General features: G+C 48.0%; 1 protein-coding gene across 5 annotated transcripts in view; it reads left to right on the top strand.

The window, feature by feature from the left end:
- camsap3 (calmodulin regulated spectrin-associated protein family, member 3) overlaps nucleotides 1-17,065 on the top strand; it is a 210,047-nt gene that overhangs the window by 123,434 nt on the left and 69,548 nt on the right. For 3 of the 5 annotated variants that reach the window (XM_038785076.1, XM_038785073.1, XM_038785077.1), the window contains 2 exons: nucleotides 5,148-5,180; nucleotides 13,864-13,911. The exons of 1 other annotated variant lie outside the window; for it this stretch is intronic. In XM_038785076.1, coding sequence (XP_038641004.1) covers nucleotides 5,148-5,180; nucleotides 13,864-13,911 — 81 coding nt within the window. The remainder of the gene's footprint in view (nucleotides 1-5,147; nucleotides 5,181-13,863; nucleotides 13,912-17,065) is intronic. One more of the 5 variants, XM_038785074.1, reaches the window with a different exon arrangement.

Here is a 17,065-nt window from a genome sequence, read left to right as displayed (position 1 = left end):
AAGATTTATCGAGATTGAACGTTTTGTTTGTATAGGCTGGACTCGGGCAGCTTCTTGTTGAAGTGATAGAAGCCCTGATGTACCCTGTGGATGAGGATTTTTTGTGGCCCACTGTGAGATGTGTGTTGACCTCTTCATCTCAGCTACGTTGTGATTGGTTGGTGATGCAGGTTGAGGAGGGTGAAGGGAACAAAATAAATTCTCCAGTGTCTTCAAGAGGCTTGTGCCAAATTAGCATTGACAGAGGCACAAGGGCAGGTTATAGTTCAACCTGGGGAGAAATGAGGGAAGACTTTGACCCACTTTGCAGTAAGGACTGTAGGAGAAGGTTTTCTGGTTGTAGCCGGTTATTCCTGAAGCAATATCCCAAGACCGCACCCCACCGCCAGCCCCCAACCACTCCAGCTCCAGCCGTTTTGGGTCAAACGGAATTATTGTTTCCCTTTGGCTGTCAATTCTCTCGTGAGCAAGTACAATCCTGTCGTCTGGAGGTATCCATCTCCCTGTGCAATGGCTGGGCGAAGAAAGTGTTCACACCATTCTGACTGGTACAGTCAGCAACTGGCAGAGATTTTCCCTTTTCCGACAGTACTTAACCCTATTCTGGGATCATGGAGCTCCCAAACAGGCGTGCTTTTGCCTATTGTGGTCCTTTAGGAAGGAGATGGCACAAGAGAGATTTGTGATCTCCGATGTGTCAGATGGGGTAGTTGGAGTAGCACATGATTGGGTGGGGGGAGGGGGGGTCTCTCTCTGTTCTTCCTTCCCTGGGCGAGAAGGAAAGGTGTCCATTATCCCTCCATGTTAAGTGGGGGGGGCTCTTTCCAAGAGCCGGTGCAGACTCGATGGGCCGAATGGCACTGTACATGCGATGACATTTACACCCATTCAAATAATCTGCCTCCTATTTTTGCTACCAAAGTGGATACCCTTCCATTTATCCACATACAGCCTGCGCAACTAATTCAACCATTTTTTATTTTGACTGCTCGGCGCGTTATGGTGCAAGCCTCGAGGCGAGTCCTTTTGAATGTTCCTTGTCCCATCCCTACTTTTGTTACAGTGTCAAAGAACAGTACAGCACAGGAACAGGCCCTTCGGCCCTCCACACCTGCACCGATCATGATGCCTGTCTAAATCAAAACCGTCTGCACTTCCGGGGTCCGTATCTCTCCATTCTCTTCCTATTTATGTATTTGTCAAGATGCCTGTTAAACGTCGCTATGGTAGCTGCTTCCACCACCTCCTCCGCAGCGAGTTTCAGGCACTCACCAGCCTCTGTGTATTATTGAAAAAAATAAAAAATTGCCTCGCACATCTCTCCTAAACTTTTCCCCTGGGAATTGACTCTTCCACCCTGGGAAAAAGCTTCTGAGTATCCACTCTGTCCATGCCACTCCTAATTTTGTAAACTTCTGCCAGGTCGCCTTTACATTATATGATGCCCAGGTGTAAACCCCACAAGTAACCCCCCCCCCCGGACATCAGTCCTGGTCCTGCCAAGGCCTGTCTAGTTTGCACTGGTCCCACCTTCTCCCAGAAGCGGTCCCAATGCCCCAGGAATCTGAAACCCTCCCCCTTACCATCTTTCCAGCCACATATTCTGCTAATTCTAAACCAGTGGCACAGGTAGTACTCCTGCGATCACTACCTTTTTGAGGTCCGACTTCTTCACTTTCTTCTAACTCCCGACATTCCCATGTCGTTGGTGCCGATGTGCACCGACGACCACTGGCTCCTCTCCCTCCCCCTCTAGAATGTCCTGTATTTGTCCGTGATGTGGAGATGCCGGCGTTGGACTGGGGTGAGCACAGAAACAATTCTGCTTACCACCCTAAATGTGTTTGGGACAAGGGGGTTGGCAGCGATGGGTGTGATTAAAGTTGAGGGTGAGTGAGTTCTGATTTATTCCATGTCGACTAGCCATCCAGTAGACATTCCCTTGTGGTTTGTATGATTGACTTTGTCCAAATGTTGTGTTCAGTTAACTGGTCATTCGTCATGTTCAGGGCTGTCACTGTGCTCTCTATAGCTTTGTCTTTTTAAAAATAAATTTAGAGTACCCAATTAATCTTTTCCAATTAAGGGGTATTTTAGCGTGGCCAATCTACCTACCCTGCACATCTTTGGGTTGTGGGGGCAAAACCCACGCAAACACGGGGAGAATGTGCAAACTCCACACGGACGGTTACCCGGGGCCGGGATCGAACCTGGGACCTCAGGCGCCAGGGAGAATGTCACTGGCGGGTACAGTACAGGCGGTTAAAATGAATGTGTTGCCGCGATTTCTGTTTATTTTTCAATCCCTGCCGATTTTCCTGCCAAAGGCTTTTCTCAGAGAGATTGAGGGAAGGATTACTTCGTTCATATGGGGAGGGAAGGTGGCCAGAGTTAGAAAGGTGCTGCTACAGAGGGGAAGGCAGGCAGGGGGTTTGGGTCTCCCGAACCTGATATATTACTACTGGGCGGGGAATGTGGAGAAGGTGCGGAGCTGGGTCAGAGGGGTTGATTCCCAGTGGGTCAGAATGGAGGAGAGTTTGTGCAGGGGGTCGGGATTGAAAGCACTAGCAACAGCGCCGCTCCCGATAGCCCCGGGGAAACACTCAGGGAGTCCGGTAATAATAGCTTCATTGAGAATTTGGAGGCAGTTTCACCAACACTTCGGGTTGGGGGCAGGGTCAAGGGAAATGCCGATTCAGGGGAACCACAGATTTGAGCCAGGGAGGTGGGATGGAAATTTTCGGAAATGGGAGGAAAAGGTGATTAAGACACGAAAAGATTTGTTTCTTAGGGGTCGATTTGCAGGATTGAAGGAGCTGGAAGTGAAGTATTGGCTGGAGCAGGGGGAAATGTTTAGATACATGCAGGTTCGAGATTTTGCCAGAAAGGAGACACAGAACTTCCCGGAGGAACCGGCTTCCACATTGCTGGAGGAGGCGCTGACGACAGGTGGGCTGGAGAAGGGGGTTGTGTCGGCGGTTTGCGGAGCTATTTTGGATGAGGAGAAGGCACCACTGGAAGGGATCAAAGCAAAGTGGGAGGAAGAGTTGGGAGAGGATATGGAGGAGGGGTTCTGGTGTGAGGTGCTCCGGAGAGTGAATGCCTCCACCTAGTGCGCGAGATTCGGGCTGATACAGCTGAAGGTGGTATACAGAGCACGCCTCACGAGAGCGAGGATGAGCCGATTCTTTAAAGGAGTGGAAGACGTGTGTGAACGTTGCGGGGGGGGGGGGGGGGGGGGGGGGGGGGGAGAGCTAGTTACGTTCATGTGTTTTGGTCCTGTCCAAAGCTAGAGGATTACTGGAAGGAGGTTTTTTTTGGGTAATTTCTAAAGTGGTGCACGTGAAACTGGACCCGGGTCCCCGGGAGCCATATTCGGGGTGTCGGACCATCCGGGGTTGGAAACAGATGTTGTAGCCTTCGCCTTGTTGATCGCCCGAAGGCGGATCCTGATGGGTTGGAGAGCAACCTCCCCACCCTGTGCCCTGGCACGGGGGGACCTGTTGGAATTCTTGACTCTGAGAAGGTTAAGTTTGAACTGAGGGGAAGGATTCATGGGCATTATTCATTATGCACTTTCAAGAACTGGTAACATCGAACATTAGTTGGACGAGGGGGTGGGGGGGGTTGGGGGGAGGGGCTTGTGTGTTAATGGTGACTATGGGTGATCCCCAATTCCTTTTGGTCATTTGTTTGTGTGAACATGCGGGCGAATGTTTGGGGGTTTGGTGGGAGGATGGGATCGTTGTTATTGATATGGGGATTGACATATTTGTTACTGATTATCATTTATTGTTGGTGGGTGTAAATTTGGGAGAAAATGTGAAAAAGGAGCAGAATAAAAAATATTTAAAAAAAAAAACACTGGGAGAATGTCCTCACAGACAGTGACCCAGAGCTGGGATTGAACCTGGGATCTACGTGCCGTGAGGCAGCAGTGCGAACCACTGCGCCACCGTACTGCCCCTTAGTAGCTTTATCTATGGTGAACAAATATTATTATTTTTTTAAACTGAAGGAGTTATTTGTGCCTGCTGGTGTTTAGATTCCTAGCACGTTAAGTGCGGCACTTGTTCATAGGGGGCAGAACGCAAGTGATATTTTTTAAAAATGTCTATTTTAAAAAATAAATTTAGAGTACCCAATTATTTTTTTTTCCCAATTAAGGGGCAATTTAGTGTGACCAATCCACCTACCCTGCACATCTTTGGGTTGTGGGGGTGAGACCCACGCAGACATGGGGAGAATGTGCAAACTCCACATGGACAGTGACCCAGAGCCGGGATTTGAACCCAGGTCCTCAGCGGCGCAGTCCCAGTGCTAACCACTGCACCGCATGCCACCCTTCTGCTGTCTGTATTTAAGTCCCGTCCTGCCCTCCAACTGATGTTCCTCCAGTTCCAGGCCCTTTACACGCCAGACTGCTTCAATTTGTGACGATGTCGTGTAATAATCTTTGTCGAGCCTCGGTGGGGGTCTCAACCTTGTCCCGTGTGACGTTGCTCTTCGAGGAGCCAGGTTGGCGAGGGGGTAGGAACTGTGAAAGGACTTCCCTCGAGGGAGATTTTTCAGATCTGGGTCTGCACCATCTGTGTGCACGGAGCTCAAATCTGGGGGATGAGGAAGGGGGGAGCAATAAACGCCGGCCTTTTTCAACAACACCCACATCCTGATCCCCCTGGAAGAAGGAAACAATGGATCCGAGAATATAAGGGGGAAGGGATTACTTGCTGCACCTCCACTCAACGAATCATGATTGGAGGATTTTTGTGCAACGCCAAAATGCTTAAAGATAGTTGCAATTCTCTCACGCCTGCAATAAAAATGGTTGCCCCAAACTATTAATGCACCGATCGTTAAGTGTAACGACACAAAGATTACAAAAAAAGTGATGGGGGAGTTTCCTTTCTGTATTTTTGACTGTGCTTAGTGAAGCCTGAATCTGCATATCTTCTTGCCTTGTTGAGCTTTGAATCTTTTTTATATTTAAATGTGTATTTGATATTTCTCGTATTGCCTTGCTTGAAGTCTGAACCGCTTCTGATTTTATGAAATTCAATGCTTTTCCTCTTTTCCCTTTCTCTCTCTCTCTCTCCCGCTGCCCCTTTGACCTCTCTGCCTATGTGACACACTGTGTCCCTCAACAGTGTCCCACCAAATGGTATTGGAAGCTAGTTCCTGTAAGTCCACCTCTCAACTTTTACTGCATCTCACCCCTGACCCCGACCTTTGCCCCCTTTTTTAAAATCTTTTTTTTTTCCAAAAAGAGTAGCCTTGTTTTATTGAGACGATATTTAAAACTGTTAAGAGTTGCACAGTGCGTGTTTTTAAAAAAAAATAATAATAATCCCGTGACCCTTGTGGTGGTGAGGTGGAGGGAGGTGAGGGAAGGCTGCATGATGTGACCCTCGAGAAGCAAAGGATGCTGGGATTGTTTATTGTGCAGGATTTTATCGCACCAAAAAAAATTTAAATGGTGTGGCGCCTTATAGCATCAAAATATCACATCACACTGATTTTAACACAATTAATTATTTTTGGTGGGCACTCGGATGTTTGTTTACCCAATTACAAAGCAAAATCTCCTCTTTTGGGGTATTCATAAGTGTGCGATGGTCGTTATTTGGGCACCTTTTCAGTGATTTTCTGATTGCGATCCATGCAACGGGTCATCGGTTTCCTGCCCAATTGTTTGACAAATATTGTTCCTTCAAAGTATTGGAGCAAACGTCAATTTATTGTGACGGTTTGAAACCACCTTATTGAATTGGTCAGGAATATCTTCGATGGTTTAGAAGGCTTGCCCAGTTGGTGGAAGGATGGCAACGTTGAGCACATCTGTGAAGTGGCATCTGCCTGTTGGTCAACCTGGCCGCCCTTTGGGTGGTCCAGGTGGTGCTCCAAGCCTTTGGGTTGGCTCACACTTGCCTGTCCTCGTTTGGGTGGGGGTGGGGGGGGGGGGGGGTTTGTTCCCCCAGTTGGCTGCTCTTGTGATTTGGTGGATGTTGGTGGTGTGGGTGTATGAGAGGTTTGATGGGTGTGGGTGTATGATGGGTTAAGACGAGGAATGCCAAGCGAGGGGTCCTCGACATTTTGCTAGCTGGCTGAAGGCTAAAATCAAGATATTGATTGTGCTGACCACCTTGATTTTTTTTTTTTAAATTTTAGATTAGCCAATTATTTTTTCCAATTAAGGGGCAATTTAGCGTGGCCAATCCACCTACTCTGCACATTTTTAGGTTGTGGGGGCGAAACCCACGCAGACACGGGGAGAACGTGCAAACTCCACACGGACAGTGACCCAGAGCCGGGATCGAACCTGGGACCTCAGCGCTGTGAGGCGGTTGTGCTAACCACTAGGCCACCGTGCTGCCCTCTGACCACCTTGATTGTTGGGTACCTGAGAAGAAGGATTAAAAACTGATTATGAAGCTCCAATGATACTTGTTATGTAAATTTGTGCCGAGGGAAGGACTAAAATGTGCCTGAAAAAGCCAAATTTAGTTTCCCCACCCAGTTATTGTTAATGATGGCACCCCCTTTCCATTTGGGTGGTTGCTTCATATTTGTGCTCAGTAACAGGACGTCATTCTTTCTCCACAAGAGGCCCTGCTGGTGAGCTACTTCTGATTTTGTTATACAAAGAACAATACAGCTCAGGAACAGGCCCTTTGGCCCTCCAAGCCTGTGCGATCACGTGTCCTATCTAGACCAAACGCCTGTATCCTTCTATACCCCATCTGTTCATGTGTCTAAACAGATAAGTCTTAAAGGTCGCTAACATATCTGCCTCAACCACCTGACTTGGCAGTGCATTCCAGGCCACCACCACTCTCTGTGTTTTAAAAAAAAACCTTCCCCCCGCACATCTCCTCTGAACCTACCCCCCTCACCTTGAACTTGTGCCCCCTTGTAATTGTCAGTTCCACCCTGGGAAAAAGCCTCCAACTGTTCACCTGATCTATACCCCGAATAATTTTTAAAACTTCTAACACCCATCAGCCTCCATCTCTCCAGGGAGAACAATCCCAGTTTATTCAATCGGCACCGATTTATTTTGGACACCTGGTCTCCTTGCAACCTTTCATCTCCGCATATAAATTGCCTCATTATATGCGAAGGCATTGGATCCAGAAATAACTACTGGCCGAGCGACTACTCTTTTTAAATAAAAATTAAAAATTAAAAAAAATTTAGAGTACCCAATTATTTATTTATTATTTTTACCACCATTAAGGGGCAATTTAGCACGGCCAATCCACCTACCCTGCACATCTTTGGGATGTGGGGGTGAAACCCACGCAGACACAGGGAGTACGTGCAAACTCCACACGGACAGTGACCCAGGGCCGGGATACGATCGAGGACAATGGGAGCCATTTCCCTAAACCTAGAATCAGGAGCTGCCGGACTACTCTTGAGGATTAAGTGCTGATGCTCGTTGTTCTTGTGAGGACGTGTGACTGTGATGGATTTGGCACTCCTACGCCAAATCTAGACGAGGGAAGTTAGAACTAAATTTAGCTCTGGCCGTTTCTTGTGCGCTGACGGCTGATTCTAGGTTTAGTGAAAGGACTCCCATTGTCCTCTATCATATCAATGTTGGTCTTAATCCCAAAACTGCAGGCTCACCTTCCTGCTCTCTCTCCCTGTTCTCTTGTTTGCTCCCTCCGTCTTAAACATATGTGACTAAATCGGCTTTCGCAACTCCTTCAAACCGATTTTCAGGTAATGTTTGCCCTTGCTTCCCTCTTTGTGTCACCTGCTCACAATACTTTGTTTACATCTCCTTGCCGAGGAAAAAGTATATATTTTTTTTTGTTCTTTCCTGTTTCCTGAAGGCACTGATGTACATCAGGGCTGTGGAGTCTGCAGCGACTCCACTCATATTGTCATCTTCCTCATACAAGACATGTGGTTGGTCCAAGACTGGAGGGGGGGGAGGTCAAAGTTCAGACCACTCTTGATGGCCTTTTTTTTTTTTCAGTTTCATCTGGCATGGAGCATAATCCGCTTGTGTTTATAGAAAAGTTTAAAACCCGGAACGTAAGATTATTCCGTTGGAGTTTGTTATTTCAACAGTTCAATGTTAAATCTTTACACTACCTCAGAAAGGATAATATGATGGTAGATGCTTTATCACTGGTAACTAATCAGCTCTTAAACCAATGTAGAGACTGGGAAGCGAACTTTACATAGTGGGGATGGATGAATGGATGTGTTGTGATTTATGTCTTGCATACCCCAATGAAACATCCATGCCCTTATATTCCATTCCTATAGGGGGACATTTATTCTATGGTGACGGGAAGCAGAACCCCTGATTTACACGCCTTGCTCTCCACCTCTGCAGTTACTGGAAGTCAAGGTGCATATCTCTCCATATTGCCACAGCTGACATGGCTAATCCAGCACCTCCCTGCTGCATTCCTCCACCACACTTGCCTGCACACCCCTTCACTGCTGATTAACCCGATCTTGTGGAGCCTGAACTCCCGTCGTGGCATGATTTTTAAAATTTAACCTGTTTGTCCAAGGCTATTAATTCGTCCTGAGACAAATTCAGCGAAGATGCACGATTTGTCCTGCCCCAAACCCCCCCCCCCCCCCCCCCCCCAGCTTCGGGGGCTTCGAGTCCCTCCACTCCAACAAAATCTGTCCCTGGGCTACCAGGGAGGCAAAGGCCAAAGCGGCGACCTCTCTCTCTGTCCCTGGACTCCAGGATCTTCCAACACTATCGACTATTGCCACTTCTGGACTCGGGCAAACTTCACCTTCGGCACCCCGGACATTACGTCTGCGAACCCCTTAAGCTTCAGGCATGCCCAAAACATGTGAACATGATTCGTGCCCCCCCCCCCCCCCCCCCCCTGTCCTCCACCCCTCAAAAAACATGCTCGTTCTGGCCCTAGGAACGACTCCTCCGCCCACTTCCACTTCTCCTCTCGGGGCACCCCCCCTTCAGTCCATTAACTCCTAATAAATCCCCAACACCCTACCCTCGCCAATTCCTGTTTCCAATACCACCTTGACCTGCATTCTGGGGAGCGGTAGGTCGGGCAAGGATGGCACCTGCTTCCCAACATAATCCTGTACCTGTAATTACCGGCACTCATTCCGGCTGGGCAGCTCACACCAATTCCTCTAGACACGGGGGAAACTGCCCCCCCACAAATAGGCCCCCAAAATATTCGATCCCTGCTCCACTGCCAGCCGTAATCTCAGTCTGGGGCCTTCACGAATCCGTCCTCTCCTTATTTTGTGTGCCTTTCCGAAGAGTTAATCTGACCATTGATGTTTGCAGTTGATCTGAACTGGGCTCTTCGCTGGAATGGTATTGTGGGTTGATGTGGCGAAGTGAGCGGTACCGCAGGATCCCGGGCCTAGCGCTGGCTGAGTGTTCCAGCGAAAGAGATAATGGAGGCTACGGGGTTAAATGTAACCGGTCGAGCAGATGAAACATTACCACCGTATTGGTGGGATGAGTTCAGTAAATACTGGGTTACTTGTTTGCAAAGTCTATCAAATAGGGCAGCACGGTAGCATTGTGGATAGCACAATTGCTTCACAGCTCCAGGGTCCCAGGTTCGATTCCGGCTTGGGTCACTGTCTATGCGGAGTCTGCACATCCTCCCCGTGTGTGCGTGGGTTTCCTCCGGGTGCTCCGCTTTCCTCCCACAGTCCAAAGATGTGCAGGTTAGGTGGATTGGCCATGGTAAATTGCCCTTAGTGTCCAAAATTGCCCTTAGTGTTGGGTGGAGTTGCTGGGTTATGGGAATGTTGACCTTGGGTAGGGTGCTCTTTCCAAGAGCCGGTGCAGACTCGATGGGCCGAATGGCGGCCTCCTGCACTGTAGATTCTATGAAATACATAATCTACCGTGGCTCATCATTCTTTTTGTAGGGAAGTGCGTGAGTGGTATATGCCTCCAAATCTCAACAAATTCATGTTGTTCTTTACTTTTGTGGGTGTTGTTGCCCAGCCCTCACTGCCCCTCGAATGGAGTGTCTTGAGAGACCATTTCAGAGGGGCATTTACGATTTCCACCACTTTGCCATGGGTCTGGAGTTGCATGTAGGCCGTACCGGGTAAGGAGGTAAACAGTGGTCTGTCAGGATGGTGGGCGATGGGGGGGGAAGAGAGTGAAAATAAACTAAGTTGTGATTCTCCACCCACCGGCCTCCCACACTCTCTCAAAGTCTAATTGTAGCTTGTCGACAAGTGGCTCTGGCTGAGATCTGTTAACTGGGTGCAGACTAGGAGATGGCGCAGGCATCCTGCGTTCAAAACACACTGGGTCGTTCATGGTGGCAGGGGTGGAAGAGAAAGAGTGACGCAATTTATTTTTCTTTTAAACACTAATTCAATCCCCGTACCGACCCAAAATCTGCAAAAGTAAAGGAAAAGCCTAGAGTAGAGGATGATCAAAGAGAACGTGGGAGTGTTCACAAAGCAAATCACAATCCCCAACCCACAGGATAAAGAACAAAACTGCCTGAGAACTGGAGACGAAACAAAGTGGATTAAAAAGAGGGAAATGGAGGTTGAGGTGTCCGTGAGGGAAAGGACATTTTCTGGAGTTGGGGGCTGTTATGGGAGCGGCGTTTTCAGAACCCCAAAATGTATCGTGGAGTTCAACCAGCCTCTCCCCTTAATGGATTGTTGCTTTTGAAGCACACGGCTTGGTCTCCAGGTGTGGTATTACAATCACGGACTCGTGGGTTTTTAAACACAAAAGAATGTTTATTCCATGAATTCAACTTAACCTTTTTAAATAAACATTGGATCATTTAACACCCCTTACTCCAAAGGTAACCCTAAAAATAATACAACACTAAATAATCCCTCAAAATGTTCCTTTAAACCTCCAAAAGACTTAACACCTTTAAACAGAAACACATCAGGTTAAAGACATTACTATTATGAGTGTAAATCACCCCAATGACTCGGATAGTCTTTCCTGGCAGAGATCACAGCAGATCCAGCTCACTGCAAACACAGCCACACCCAAGCTCTTCCTCAAAACTGAAACCAAAAACAGCTCACAGCAAGCCAGCCAAGCACTTTTCAGCTGCTCTCTCTCAAACTGAAAACAAAAGCAGAAGTGAGGACAGCTCCCCCACCCTCTTGACATCACTTCAGTAATATCAGCGGCTCCATTTCTTAAAGGTACATTGCTTAAACATTCATTTCTTAAAGGTACTCTCACATGAGAGGGGGCACCAGTTTTTATAAGCCGAGCTGTGAATCAAACTGCTCCCAGACAGCTAGCCGATTATGAAATTCATCAGAGCACAGGAAACAGGAGCAGAAGTGGGTTATCTTGCTCCTCGAGCCTGCTCCGCCATTCAATAACCTCACGCCTGATCTGATAGTGGCTTTGATTCCCACTACCCTGCCTGGCGCCCGTAAAGTCTTGACTCCCGAGTCCATCAAAGAAAATCTGCCTACCATCTTCTAAATCTTCAACTGTCACTAATTCCAGGACGGTTGGTTGATGTGTATGTATGTGTGTGTGTGTGCGCCCAAGAACTTTGCGTTCCATCGCTTTCGAGCATTCAAAAGAAAGCTGGTGGTATTGGAGGGAGGTGTGTTAGTTTTTTTTTAAACCCACGGTAATTCTGGCGAATGCATCAGGCGAGTAAGGGTTCCAGTCAAGGGGCCGCAGGACTGAAGTGGGGGAATTACGTGGGGCGGGAGTCCCGCCCCGAGGTTGATGGATCTTTCACTGGTCCGTCATGTTATCCGGTCCGCCCGCGATGCTTCCTGTGGCGGGCGGGTAGATCCTTAATGGTGTTTCTCATTCACTGCATCAGTCCTTGTTGCTTTTGTCTTCAAGTTAATGCAACATGATGTGCGGCAAAAGGAATTTTGACTGTTTGGTCAGGAACAAAGACTTCCTAAATGATAGATTTTAGAAAACAGTCCTGTCACATTTTCTGCTTTCTCTGTGATTCATTGCGACTGGGCCCCGTTTTAAACTGGCCATCTTGTGAGCGTTGAGCTAAGGTTGTTGGCGATCCCAGAATCCTTTGCTTTGAGAGTGAATGTTAATACTATACCTCCATTGTTGAGATTCGAACACTTTTTTAAATTGTGTGGCGTGTCTCTTAGATCATTCCGGTGGATGTTCTCACCCGGGTCTCTGCTCCCCTGTGTTTGGGTTCGAGGGCTTGCAGCGGCCTTGTCCAAGAAAAAGGGGGTGTTAGATTCCGAGCTGTTTCCCAGTGGGGTGGTGAGGTACGATCTCCCCCCTGCCAATTGGGGATTGGAATGGTTCGCGAGGCGAGTCTTCAGATCGCTCCCCGGTTTGCCGTCCGAGGAGGGGAAAGAAATCTTCCAAATGAAAACGCGCAGCAGAGATTGGCGCCACACCCCCTCGCACGGGTGCCGTGATTCTGTAAACAAGATGGAGCCGATGCTTTGAAATGCTCTTTTATGGACAGGAAGGCCAAGAGACCTGGAACTGGGTCGAGCGGTGGAGTAATTGTGGCACCGGGATAGCAACCCAGAGGTTGGAGGTTCAAATCCCACCAAGGCATGCCAGATTGAGTTTCAAAACAAAATCTGATTTTTATGACAGAAATGTCCAGATTGAGTTTGGGAGAGGTGAGAAACAGAGAATTGGATGCCTGACCTAGGTGTGACCCCAGTCTATGTGGTTGAGATTTGATGCCCTTCGAGCACCTGGACATGGGTGTTAACTGAATCCTTCCCAGTGTCACCGATATCCCAACATTTGGAGCCATGTTTGCTGGGAGGGTAGTAGGAAAGGAAGCTACCAAATGCCGAGGGGTAGGATTGAAAATTCTCCAGTCCAATTTTTTTTTAAACTAGTGCAATGAGGGGGAGAATATTTGTTTTGTTTTTTTAGTATGTTGATTTTTCTCCATCAATGGCTAGCCAAGAAACCACCACCTCAAACCCATGCATTCTTTTAAGAACATAATATAGGAACTAAGAGTAGGCCATTCAACACTTCGAGCCTGCTTCTCCATTCAATACATCATGGTTTAATCTCTACCCCCATTGAACCGTCACACATTATCTTCCATCTCTGTTAATGTCCAAACATCATCTTTGTGTCTCCTCCCAATCTGAAATGGCAACCCCTTATTTTCAGACTGTGGCCGCTATTTCTAACCAGGGGGGGAAGCATCATTACAAGCCTGAATTTGGCTGGCTCCTGGTAACAGAACAGGCTCGAGGGGCTGAATGGTCTCCGCCTGTTCCTACGTTCCGGTCGGTAGAGATGCAAATGTTGGGCTCCAAGCCATTGGGTTGCAGGGCGGGCAAATCATCCCATGGTTTGCAGTCTTGATTGTCATCCTGTGGGTCCTTGGGGAATGAGTGTAAACAAACAACGTTGGGATCAGGCATGACTCCGTCCCCCCCCCCCTCCCCCACCCCCCGAGTTAAATCAGTGGCTAACGCTTAACAGTGTAGACTCGTGTAAGGAAGAGCTGAATTGGGAGAGATCGCAGTGGGAATATATGCGATCCTACCTCCCGCGTGAGTCGATGACTTCAGAGGGGATACATTTATTTTGGGGTAGCGGTAGGCGCACAGTTAGACATTTAGGTGAACAAATGATTAATTGGATATTATAATTTGGCGAAAAGGGAAGGGGGGGGGGTCAAGGGAGTGGGGAAAACGTAAGCAAATTGTGCAGAGACCCACAAATGTCAATGCAACCAATGGAATGAACTAAGAGACACCAGTCCGTTTATCCACCCTGTTTTAGCCTGATGTAGGCTGCATGCTGATCACCTGACAGCTCTCGGCTGTCTTTTTTTAAAAAAGAAGTGGCTGAGTTTAGTACACTTCGTTTATGCTTCTTCCTTTTTTTGCCATTGCATTCAGCATGCCATCGCTTTTTGTTTGAAGGAGTCTGAGAATAAGCCTCCGATGGTAATGTATTCCATTAGTTCAATCAATGTGTCTTTTAATTTTGTGATGGGGGGGGGGTCTTGTGGGTGCTGTTGAAGGAGGACAGGTCGAGGAGAGGACTGCTTTATTCCTTTTTGAACACCAGGCCCACGTTGGCTTCATATTCCTTCGAGACGTTCCGAGAGTTTCTGTTGCAGTTTCTTTTAACCAAAATAGTTGAGATCTTTTGGTGTTGAACTCCAGGCTTTTTGAGCAAAGGATGTTGTCCAACCTTGATCTTTCAAAGGAAGGCCCTTTTTTTTTTATGTTACCTGTCACGGTGAATATGGGGAAATATGTTCATGGGTGGTGGAATACCTGAGGGAAAGAAAAAGATCTTATTGACCAGATGTCCACTTTCTGTTTAGTTGGTAGTTCCCTACCAACTTCCTCACTCACTCCACAAGTTAACCTCTTGGTTGGATAACAGCCATGAGTTTGTCGCCTGACCTTCTGGCAAAATTGTGTTCGGAGGACCATGCCTCATTGCTTCCCCATGTTCTTCAGAGTAAATGTCACCCGACATGAGCCAATTCGGGTCCAGAGGCAGCTCTGTTTTTGATTTTATTTTTGAATTCTGAGAAGCAAAGTCGTGCGAAGCCATCGTATATAAAATGTGTCTTTGTACAGTGCTTCAAGGCTGCCAACACTGCACAATGATTTACTCTGGAGTGGAGCAACTGTTGCTATGCAAGCACATGCCAAGGCCCTGCAGCAGCCATGAGGTGGGCCAGTAGAACTGAGAGGCCCATTGTTGGCCAGGTCACGTGGGACAACTCCCCTCAGCAGACATATGTTCATGGGTGACGGAATGAGCGTAACCTGAGTTTCAAATAGTCAACCCAAACTTGCATTCCGTCCCAGGGATTTCCCTCGCTCCGAATGCTTTGGACGAGAAGTTGATGGTCCGTTCAAAATGTATAAATCTCTCGGCTCTTCCAAAGGAATTTAAACTTTATCCAGTTCGCACCCGGAGGAAACCCACGCAGACACAGGGAGGATGTGCAGAGTCCGCGCAGACAGTGACCCAAGCCGGCAATCGAACCTGGGACCCTGGCGCTGTGAAGCCATTGTGCTAACCACTGTGCTACCGTGCTGCCCTGTTCAAAGTCTCTGACAGTGACCATTAATATTAATCTTTTTATCATCCAGGAGCAGTTTACATGGGCTGTTGTCCAATTTTCAAACCCCCCCCCCCCCCCCCCCTTGCCCCCAAGTTGTACCTTTTCCGGAAGGGTGGGTGACGAGGACCCATTGTTCCGTCAGCTGCCTCCCTCCCATCTTAAAAGCCTTGGTGGGAGGGCAGAATGTGGGGGAGGGGGAAGGAGTGGCTCGCTTGAGCCATCCAATTCTGGCTGGGCCTGGGCATATTCTGCACATTGTCCCATCCATTTAATGTTATGCGGAAAAGTCTTGCCGTGGTCAATCATCCCCGATTTCTCGGAAGAACTATGAAGTTGAGAGAGATGGGGTGGTCTGGAAAGGAAAGGATTTGGATCCATTTATCAAAATTACAGTTGATTTTTGTTCTTCCCCCCCCCCCCCCCCCCCCCCCCAATTTCTTTCCACATATCAGGTCAAACCCGTGATAGTTGGCCCCTTGAGTCCCTCAGTGATGCAACTGTTGAGGGTAATGGGAAAATGTGTCCAAAACTTGGTCATAAGATAGGTCAGGGCAGTCGAAATATCGGGATACCTACCATAGCTTGTTGACTGAAATCCCCCCCCCCCCCCCCCAAAGTTTTCTCTCCTGAGGCTTCATTCAAAAGGAATTAGGGAGGGAGGGGTGCGTGCATAGGAGTTCTTTGAAATCTTCAAATTTCACTTGTAAATTTTGATTATATCTGAAGTAATATTTCACATGGCTCGATGGTGAATTGCATTAGGATGCAAACCTTTCTCCACTGGGGTCAATCTCTTCCCTCGGTGATTGTGGTTTCTAGGTGCAAATTAAAGTGTAGCAGCCTCAAATCTATTCTGATTGGGCATTAGTCCATGGCCCAAAATTGCTCACAAATCCACAGCCATGCGTGGGGTGGCACAGTGGTTAGCACTGCTGTCTCAGCGCCAGGGACCGGGTTCAACTCTGGCCTTGGGTGACTGTGTGGGGAGTTTGCATGTTCTCCCCGTGTCTGCGTGGGTTTCCTCCGGGTGCTCCGGTTTCCTCCCACAGTCCAAAGATGTGCAGGTTAGGTGGATTGGCCACGATAAATTGCCCTTGGTGTCCGAAAGGTGGAGTAGGGTTATGGGAATAGGGTGGAGGTGTGTGCTTGGGTAGGGTGCTCTTCCCAAGGCCGGTATAGACTCGATGGGCCGAATGGCCTCTTCTGCACTGTAAATTCTATGAAACAAGCTAGTGCAATTTTTAAAAATGAGCAGGGGATATCCATGGCACCCTGGCCAATATTTACCATTCCACCAACCTCACGCAATCAGATTGTGGTCATTATCACATTGCTGTTTGTGTGGGCTCCCTGTGTGCATATCGGCTGCCACCTTTTCTACATTGCAACAGTGATTACACTTCCATTGGCTAGAAGGCACTTTGTGATGTCCCCAAGATCGTGCAAAACAAATGCGAAGTCGATCCATGTAGTATCTACGCTGGAAGCGTTCAATTCAGCAGCACGCAAGGGAAATCCGCTGAGGTATAGGAGACGCAGGCTGCTATCTTCACCCCCCCCCCCCCCCCCCCCCCAAAACATCTAAACAGACTTGACAAGGTGGAAGGCGCCAGCGATCCCAAATACATTGACATGGCAGCTAATGTCAGTGATGTCAATTGGACGTCGTCAAACATAGGGAACCGAGTGATCTGGCGCAAAGCAAAAAAAATTCAGAAGTTCTTTTGGAGCCAAATTCTAAATTCCTAATGTCGAGCTCGGGTGCGGGGATCTTTTCGAATGTACGTTTAAAAAGGAATAAGGCAGTCGAACATGGAATGACATATTTTTTTTTCCCCCCGCTGTCACATAAGATTCCTCCTTGGTTTTGTATTCCCGTGCACTGTGCAGTTATTCCACAGGCTAGACGAATGAACACGATTGTCTTTCTCCATTCCGATTGCATGCACCATTCAGTCCAGGAGTTAGAATGAGATATGATGATTTTTTTTTTTTTAAATCATCTTTTGGAA

Source organism: Scyliorhinus canicula, chromosome 25 (genome assembly GCF_902713615.1).
Source record: "Scyliorhinus canicula chromosome 25, sScyCan1.1, whole genome shotgun sequence".
Taxonomy (NCBI): domain Eukaryota; kingdom Metazoa; phylum Chordata; class Chondrichthyes; order Carcharhiniformes; family Scyliorhinidae; genus Scyliorhinus; species Scyliorhinus canicula.
This window is presented reverse-complemented; position numbering and strand designations above follow the sequence as displayed.